We start from the raw sequence: 9912 nt of genomic DNA on the forward strand, positions 1-9912 counted from the left end.
AGAGACGGGGTTTCACCAGGTTAGCCAGGATGGTCTTGATCTCCTGACCTCGTGATCCGCCCATCTCGGCCTCCCAAAGTGCTGGGGTTACAGGCTTGAACCACCGCACCTGGCCCATATTATTAACTTTCTAATACTAACTCAGACTGTCTTTGGAACTTTCTTTTTCATCTAGACTGCAGTTCGTCATGAATCATGCAATGGTCTTTATAAGTTATCCCTGTCAGGGCTGGATGGAGGAGACTCAATCAATCGTTCTTTTCTGCTCTTGGCTGCCTCAACATTATTGAAATTTCTTCCTGATGCTCAAGCACTCAAACCTATTAGGGTAAGATTTTACTGTGTTTAGAAGCAGTTTCTATTTTTGAAATTTCCTTTGCCTCAAGTTTACCATTGTAATATAACCTTAAAATTTTGATCATTTGACTACTGTATGTGATTTTTTACCAAGAGGATAGTAGTTATATACTTCTTAAGGTGACAGCATTGTGACACATTATGTCCATGTTACTACTAGGAAGAGACTAATTTCAGCTCTGTGGTCTTTCTCGTGGATACTCTATTTTAGATATGGCATTTATTCTCACTTGGTTCTGGGCCTTGTGTTAATAAGTTGACTGATAAAAAAATCATAAATGGAGCTCTCTTCTCTAGTAAGTCAGTTTTTTTATCTTTATGATATTCGGAATTTTAAATTTTATTTCCTACCTTAGTGCATATACTAGTCTTGTAAAAGGCTTCTACTACATAATAAATTTAGAGCCCACTTTTTACTAATCCCAGAAATTCAATGTGTTTTTGGATTTACATTATTTTCCTCCTTATTCATATGTTTTTCAAATGTTAGTAATTTGAGACTAATATTTTCTTGAAAGTTCTTACGTTAGTCATTTTTGTGCCTGGTTATTCTGATTTTATAGAAACTAAGTGTGTACTCTCCATTTTTAAAAAGATTTTGAATACTGTTTAGTTGATACAGGAATTTATTTCATAAAGCCTCTAGTTTCTTAAATGTATTATAATTTTATTTTTAAAATGTTTTCACACAGTATAAAATTTTTTTAATAGATAGATGATTATGAGGAAGAACCAATGTTAAAACCAGGATGTAAAGAGTATTTTTGGTTGTTATGCAAATTAGTTGACAACATACATATAAAGGACGCTAGTCAGGTATGTTCAGAAAATTATATACTATTCTATATATTCTATTCTTGTTAATAGATACAAATTATGACATACATGTTCATGACTTTATCGGTTCTTATTAAGTGTACTTTATTAATCTATAACTTGTTGGTAGTGTCATATTTCTATTATATTTGTGCTTTTCCACCTTATTCTAATTCCTTTAGTGTTTTTACTCTGACCTTAGTTGAAACGTCTTCATCTGGTATCTATCCTTAATTTCCTGTCTCTTCTCAATAAGATATGTGGATGTAACATCTTATTTGGAAAGGGAAATGTATATTTTAAATTTAAAAATACAGCTTTCTATAATAGCATGTAGTTTGGAGTACCAAATATGTAAAATAAAATTGCAGTTCAAATAGAAGTTACTTTAAAGAAACAGTCACTTTTTGCAGATCTAATTTTCTTAGACTAAAATGACATTTCCATTCAAACAAAGTAATGTTTAAAACAAGTAAATTTCAAGCCCAGTGCAGTGGCTCATGCCTGTAATCCCAGCACTTTGGGAGGCCGAGGTGGGTGGATCACGAGGTCAAAAGATGGAGACCATCCTGGCCAACATGGTGAAACTCCATCTCTACTAAAAATACAAAAATTAGCCAGGCATGGTCACAGACACCTGTAGTTCCAGCTACTCAGAAGGGCTGAGGCAGAATCGCTTGAACCCGGCAGGCGGGGAGGTTGCAATCAGTGAGCTGAGATCACGCTACTGCACTCTAGCCTGGCGACAGAGTGAAACTCCGTCTCAAAAAAAAAAAAAAAAGTAAATTTCAAAGCAAATCTTGCCACATAAACACTTGCGTTTTTTCCAGTGTACATAAATTTACTAAATTAAAATGTGTCTAAGTTGTCAGTTCAGAAGAAAATGAGAAACACATAAAGAAGATCCTTTGAAATATTTAGGACACGTTTTTCTTAAACTTTTAAATGTATGTAAATGAAAGTTCAATGTATTCACTTTAAAAGTTCTATGGTGTTTATACTTTTTGCTTTTTAGTTAACATCTGAATTCTTAAAATCTTTTCATTTGAGAAATACAAAACTTAGTATTGAGCAAGTTTTAATATACTTATTGTTAATTAAAATATTGATGCCAAATAAACATTGTACTTTAAAAAAGAAAAAAAGAAAAAAAAACCTGGGCTTTCCCCTTTAAGCTAAAATAGGAATCTGATCTTGCTTGCTTGTAAAGTAATTTTCCTTTTCAGAGATTTGGGTTTCTTTGAGGGGACTCAAGTTACATTTTGTGAAGTCTGTTTTAATATTGTTGCTCAGTTATAATGAGAAGTAAAGTTTTTTTTGGAATGAACTGTAGAATTTAATATATTGTTAAAAGTCTAATTTAAGGGTGGTGTTAAAAACAAACCTTGGTGAATTGTATGTGAATTACATCTCAATAAAGTCATTAAAAAAAAACTTTAGTGTCTTCTCAATAGATTACTGTGACTTTCTTAATTTATTATCAACATTCCATTGATTCTTTTTTGTAGAATGATTAGTGATGTGTTTAAGACTAATTTGATTGACATAATATATAAGTGAAGAGTTAGGTGTATTATGTTTATAACTTAATTGAATTTGGGAGACCTAATTATTGTTGCCTGTAAGGAAATGATTCTGTTTTAATTTATGTTTGGTAAAACATAAAAATTTATATTTGAATTTTTATTTTCTTTTTGTATTAAGACAACGCTCCTCGACTTAGATGCCTTGGCAAGACATTTGGCTGACTGTATTAGAAGGTAAAATTTGATGTGAAATTGAAATTCATATTGTTAAGAAAAGAAGACATAATTATGTGAACTATCTTGTTTGTGTGTATTTTTTTTCTTTTTTGTAGTAGGGAGATCCTTGATCATCAGGATGGTAATGTAGAAGATGATGGGCTTACAGGACTCCTAAGGCTTGCAACAAGTGTAATTAAACACAAACCACCCTTTAAATTTTCAAGGGAAGGACAGGTAAGTATTAAGGTATTCAATGTTTCTATGAAATGTGATTGAAACCTTTTGTTGTTACATTGTGTATTAGTCTGTTTTTTACGCTGCTGATAAAGACATACCCCAGACTGGGCAGTTTACAGAAGAAAAGGGTTTAATTCGACTCAGAGTTCCACGTGGCTGGGGAGGCCTCACAATCATGCCGGTAGGCAAGTCGGAGCAAGTCGCATCTTATGTGGATGAGGACAGGCAAAAAAAGAATGAGAACCAAGTGAAAGAGATTTCTCCTTATAAACCCATCATATCTCTTGAGACTTATTCACTTACCACAATATGGGGGAAACTGCCATCATGATTCAGTCATCTCCCACCAGGTCCCTCCCACAACAATAGGAGTTACAGGTGATATAATTCAAGATGAGATTTGAGTGGAGACATGGCCAAACTATATCACATTGTATATGGATATGTTAAAAATTTTAAACATATAGACATAAAAATTGCTAGAACTTAATTACTGGCAAGAAAAGCAAATTTTAAATAAATTGAATTCTGGAAATATAAAACATGGGCTTGTTTTTAGAATGCAAAATCCGATGTTAATTCCTGTGATTGACTGTATATAGAAAGGTAACCTAAGGATGGGCATGGTGACTCATGCCTATAATCCTAGCACTTTGGGTGGCTGAGGTAGGTGGATTGCTTGAAATCAGGAGTTCCGAGACCAGCCAAGGCAACATGGTGAAACCTCATCCCTACAGAAAATACAAAAATTTTGCTAGGTGCGGTGGCGCACACCTGTAGTCTCAGCTACTCAAGAGGCTGGGGTGGGAGGATTGCTTGAGCCCAAGAGGTCGAGGCTTCAGTGAGCCGTGATTACACCACTGCACTGTAGCCTAGGTGACAGAAGGAGACCCTGTCTCAAAAAAAAAAAAAAAAAAAAGATAACCTATATTTTATTAGTGTGCTTTCTATAGAATTGTATATTTTGAATTACTGTCCTAAACTGTGAATCATATCCTAATACAGTGGAATTAATCAGTAGTCATTTTTGGGTACTTGTTTCATATTTTAAAGACCTATGTGACATAAAATCTATCTCTGAATATTGGAAACACTTCATGCCTCTGTACCAACAAATGTCTCATTTTGATTGTCTCTTGATTAAGTAGTTTATCTTATCTTACCATTGGTACATTTGTCCTGGTCATTGAAGGAATTTGTTATGGTCTGGAGAGCTGTTATCTTAAAGTTACTGAATGTGTTAGGAAACAGCAACCAAAGGGATAGAAGATTGTCCTCATAGGCATAGACTAAAGGATTCTTGAGAGCAACTTAAGATTACAGTCTTATCTGTTTGAAATCTTTGCTACTTCCCCTAATGCACAAAACTTCTTGTGCTATTTCTTACAGGGATTTTGCCTTTTCCATTACACTCACTGGAAATGATTTGGTTGATTTACAGCCTTGTTGGTTGAAGTCTTCTCTTATATATAAATTAGTGTATAACTTTTATCCCCAAATATAAATATATTAATTGGTTTTTCTGATAACGTTGTAAAGCAAAAGTCATTGTTAAGAAAAAGTAATTTTAGATAGTATAAAAAAAGAATATTCCCATTTGGTTTGATTTCCTCTGATGCTGTGGTGATGGCCTTCCAGGACTTTTCATGGATACAGTAAATATACATGTATAAAATTCATATTTATAGAAATTTTACAGTTTATAAATAGTATTCTGTGATCGGTTTTCACTAAAAAATGAGTACATTAAAAAAGAATGCAGTTTTTAAAATTGACTAAGAGGCAATAATTTAAATCTTTGAATTTATGATGTTATAGAAAAAACTGTAAAGGCAGCATCTTTGCATACTTGTCCCATTATTTACTCATGAACTCTTTAAAGTAAAATAGGTTGATTTTAATCCATAGTTTATATCAGGATACAAAAGGATACATAAGTTTACACTTGTAGCCAAACTGTATGAGAATGCCTTTATCAAGCATCTGCAGATTCTTATGTCACTGAGATCTTTGCCAACTTTGATGTTGCTTTAGTTTTATTTCTTTGTTAATTGGTGAGTGAGTTTCTTTCCATTTATTTTTGTACTTGATATTTATTTGTTCAGTTGCTATATGGTTTCTCATTTATTTGTAAAAGTTATTTATTTTGAATATGTCAACCCTTTCTGTCGTATTTGCTGAATATATTTTTTCCAAAGTCTTATTTCTCTTTATTATATTTTTACTTGTCTTCTGTTCATTGATTTATACAAGTTGTTATCCTAGGACAAATTTTTGAGGCTTTAAAAGGTGGATATTATTAGACCCAATTTTGACAGATGATGCAGCTGAGGCATAGACAGGTTAAGCGAGTTGTACGTGACTGAGTCACTTACTCTTCACTTGGCTAAGCTTTTAACCATTATGCAATACTGTCTACACGTGATAACATATTAAACACACTGTTCTATACTTTGCTGTTTTTGAGCTGTCTTACGGATTTTCAAATTCAGTATATAACAGTTCATTTTTTTCAAAAAAGAAAAAAAGGTGGAGGGGAGGACAGGGTCTCTGTGTTGAAGCTGGAGTGCAGTGGCACAATCATAGCTTATTGCAGCCTTGAACTACTGGGTCAAGTGATTCACCTGCCCCAACCTCCCAGGTAGCTAGGACTATAGGCATATGCCACCATGCCCAGCTAATTTATTTATTTATTTTTGTAGAGATGGGGTTTTACTGTGTTGCCCAGGCTGTTCTCAAACTCCTGCCCCTAAGTGATCCTCCTGTCTTGGCCTCCCAACTGTTGGGATTACTGATGTGAACCAATGCACACCGCCATACTTGGCTATTCATTTTGTAAAAGTAACTTCAAAATAATAGTGTTATTATTGTTATTATCTTTGAGACAAGGGTCTGGCCCTGTCACCCAGGCTGGACTGCAGTGGCATGATCTCAGCTCACTGCAGCCTCCACCTCCCAGGCTCAAGCAGTCCTCCCACCTCAGCCTCCCGAGCAGGTGGGACTACAGGCAGACACCACCATACCCAGCTAATTTTTAAAAATCTTTTGTAGAGACGGGATTTTGCCATGTTTCCCTGGCTGGCCTCAAACTCCTGGGCTCAAGCAGTCCTTCTGCCTCGGCCTCCTAACGTGCCAGGATTATAGGCATGAGCCACCATGCCTGGCCCAAAATGTTGTTTTATCTGCATATATGTGGCATATATGTAATATATTTAACTAGCTTCCTAATGATCAGCTTTGTCTTAAACTATTTCTAGTGATATTACAGAGATCTTTATTCATTTAACACATAGATTTAGGAAATGGAGGAAGACATTCTAAAAGTTAGAACTGCTAGTTCATGGAGTATACATTTATAGTTTTGGTTATGTTAAAAACCAAAACCAAGTTAACTGTCTATGGAGGCTGAGCCAATTTATGATTGTACCTACAACCCAAGATTAAGTTGCAATTTTCCAACACATCTACCAACATACTATACATTTAGATAATTTCTACCAGTCTGATAGAAGCGAAGAAATTCTCTTGGTTTTATTTTCTATTACTTTTATTAGTTAGGCCGACTTCCCTTCATGTGTTTGAAAGCCATTTGTGTTATCTTTTCTCTGACTACTCAGATACTTTTTTCTTTATCCCTATTATGTATGTTATGGTCCTTAACTAATTTGTAGAATATTTTATATTAAGGAAAGTATCTCATTGTAATGTGAATCGCAGTATTTTTGTTTTCTGTCTTGACTTCATGGTTTTTGTTATGCTTGTTTCTTATTTATTTATTTATTTGAGACAGAGTCTTGCTCTATCACCTAGGCTGGAATGCAGTGGCATGATCTCAGCTCACCTCAACCTTCACCTCCCAGGTTCAAGCAATTCTCCTGCTTCAGCCTCCCTACTAGCTGGGATTACAGGCGTGCACCACCATGGCTGGCTAGCTTTTATATTTTTAGTGGAGACTGGATTTCACCATTTTGGCCGGTCTGGTCTTGAACTCCTGACCTCAGGTGACCTGCCTGCCTTGGCCTCCCAAAGTGCTGGCATTGCAGGTGTGAACTGCCTCACCTGGCCTGCTTATTTTCTAAGCAGAGTTTTTTTTTCATGTAGTCAGGTGTAGTGATCTTTTACAGCTACTAGATGTGTTACACTTTAAAAACTCCCTGTTTTTTCATGCTTTCATAACTTAATATTTTACATTTAAGTTTTTCTATCAGGAAATTTTTTAGGTGAAAGGAATGAAATGGATAACTTTTTTTTCAGATACATACCCAGTTATCCTAATAACTAACTGATTTATTTTTTTATCTAATGATTACAAATGCTTCCTTTATCAAGTAAACTGCCATATGTATTTCTGGACTTTCTGTTTCGTCTTATTAATGTGTTTGTTCATTCACCAATATCATATTTTAATTATGTAGATTTAAAGTTAATACCCTGTAGAGATGGTCCCTTTGTTTGTTTTTTGAGACAGTGTCTCACTCTGTCACCCAGGCTGGAGTGCAGTGATGCAGTGGCTCACTGTAATCTCTGCCTCCCAGGTTCAAGTGATTCTCCTGCCTCAGCCTCCTGAGTAGCTGGGACTACAGGCACCCTGCCACCACGCCCAACTAACTTTTGTATCTTTGATAGAGAAGGGTTTCACCATGTTGGTCAAGCTGGTCTTAAACTCCTGACCTCAGGTGATCTGCCTGCCTCAGCCTCCCAAAGTGCTGGGATTACAAGCGTGAGCCACTACGCCTGACCGAGGTAGTCCATTTTCATTATTATTTCTTTTCAGCATTTTCCTGGCTGTTTGTTTTTCCACATAAACTTTAGAATCAGTTCATCTAGTTCTTTTAAAAAATAAAATTGTGTTACTTTTTTCGTTGAGATTGTATTATATTTCCAGATTGATGCATAATTAACTTTATGATACTGAATTTGCCTATAGAAGAGTAGGATTTGTTGTATTTATACAAAACCAATCATTTTGTTTTTTATTTTAAAGATTTTTTTCCTACAAAATTCAGGTTTTAAGTGTTTCTTAGTAAGTTTATTCCTAGGAGTTTTGTCCTTTTTGTTGATACATTGATACGGAATCATTGCTTATGTTTTTTAACTTGTCATTTATGTATAGTAAGAATTTGTGTATGCATTTGTTGCAGGCTATCTGAATTTGACTTATTGTTGGTAGACTGTTTTCAGTTATCTTTAGCTGTTAGTGTTGTCTTTGGTTATTCATTTGTTTTTGGTTTATTATGTGCAAGTAATTCTTGTGTTTCTATTATTTTCCCCAAGCAGACTCATGTCACAATCATCTGCAAGTAATTCTATTACTTCCTCTTTTACAAGTTTAACTCTTTCCATTTCTTCACCAATGTTTTTTTCTCAAACATTCAGAATAATGTCAAGTTAGTTGTTTTTAGCATTCTTTATTGAGAAGGTCTTCATGTACATGTAGTCAGATTATAATTTCCCCTTGGTTTCAGTGTTAAGGGAAAACTTTAGAAGCTTTCATACAGGAGAGATGTAATCTGAATTAACATTTTAAAGGGTTTACTCGTACTCCAGTTGGAAAATTCATCTATGAGCAAACTCAAAGGGCAAATGTATGAGTCAAGGGATCCAGTTAGGAAGTTTTTCAGTGATTCCACAGAGGGACAGTGGTGAAAAGTGCTTTGACTTGGAATATTTATTGAAGGTAGAGCTCACAGGTCACAGATTTGGATAGATTTGTTGGGTTTGAGAAAAGTTAATAAAGAATGACTCCTAAATTTTAAGCCTGAGAAGCCAAGGGAATGATAATGCCAATTATTAAGAAAAGGAAAACTCAGAAATGGGAGAGGATAATAGCCGGTAAAATCAAGAGTTCTGCTTTGGAAATGTTAAATATGAAATGTCAGTTAGATATCCGAGTGGATATTTGGTTTTGTTGTAGTATAAGGAAAACATGCCTTAACTCCAAGGTATTTAAAATCTCTCTTACTTTAATGATTTTTACTTTTTTCCTTAAGTATTTTAAAAAATTATTTCTAGAATTTACTTTCCTGAAGGATTTGGTAAACTTTATAAAGAGCCTTATGATAAATATTTTACACTTTACAGCTGTATGATAATCTGTCATCAGCAACACTACCACTATCACTACTACTGCTTCCTCCTCCTCCCCCTTTTTCCCCTCCTTTCTCCTCTTTCTTCTTTCTTTTACCTTTCCAGTGGTGCTAATCTTTATTTTCCCTTTTTTTCTCCTCCTTCCTTCCTTTTTCTTCTTTTTCCTCCTTTTCCATTCTTCCTTTCTTTTCCTTTTAAAGTATGAGTATCATTCTTATCTCTAATGCCTTGCGTAGTGTCTAAAAACTATGTTGAGCAAATGGATGATTGCAACTCAGACCTGATTCTTAGAACTGACAGTCAAACTACATTTGTCTTATGCAAAATTTGCATGTATCCTTACAAATTATGGCTGCTCATGATATTTATACTTCATGGAAATAAATAATAGTTATTAAAAAGAGATATCATCAGAGATTTAGAAGATCAGATTGCATTGACATGATTAGGAAAGGCTTTGAAGAAGATACAGCTTTGCCCAGGTTGGAATGCAGTGGTGTGATCTCTGTCCACTGCAACCTCTGCCTCCCAGGTTTAAGCGATTCTCCTGCCTCAGCCTCCCGAGTAGCTGGGATTACAAGCGTTTGTCACCACTCCCAGCTAATGTTTTTTCTCTTTTTCTTTTTTTCTTTCTTCTTTCCTTCCTTCCTTCCTTTCGTTCCTTCCTTCC

The 9912-nt window shown here is 34.9% G+C and overlaps 1 protein-coding gene across 1 annotated transcript in view; it reads left to right on the forward strand.

The window, feature by feature from the left end:
• USP34 (ubiquitin specific peptidase 34) overlaps positions 1 to 9912 on the forward strand; it is a 247464-nt gene that overhangs the window by 144617 nt on the left and 92935 nt on the right. Inside the window, 4 exon segments of the mRNA XM_011987324.1 lie at positions 176 to 328; positions 1069 to 1173; positions 2878 to 2933; positions 3032 to 3152. Coding sequence (XP_011842714.1) covers positions 176 to 328; positions 1069 to 1173; positions 2878 to 2933; positions 3032 to 3152 — 435 coding nt within the window.

The sequence above is a fragment of the Mandrillus leucophaeus genome, unplaced genomic scaffold, assembly GCF_000951045.1.
Source record: "Mandrillus leucophaeus isolate KB7577 unplaced genomic scaffold, Mleu.le_1.0 Scaffold307, whole genome shotgun sequence".
Lineage (NCBI taxonomy): Eukaryota > Metazoa > Chordata > Mammalia > Primates > Cercopithecidae > Mandrillus > Mandrillus leucophaeus.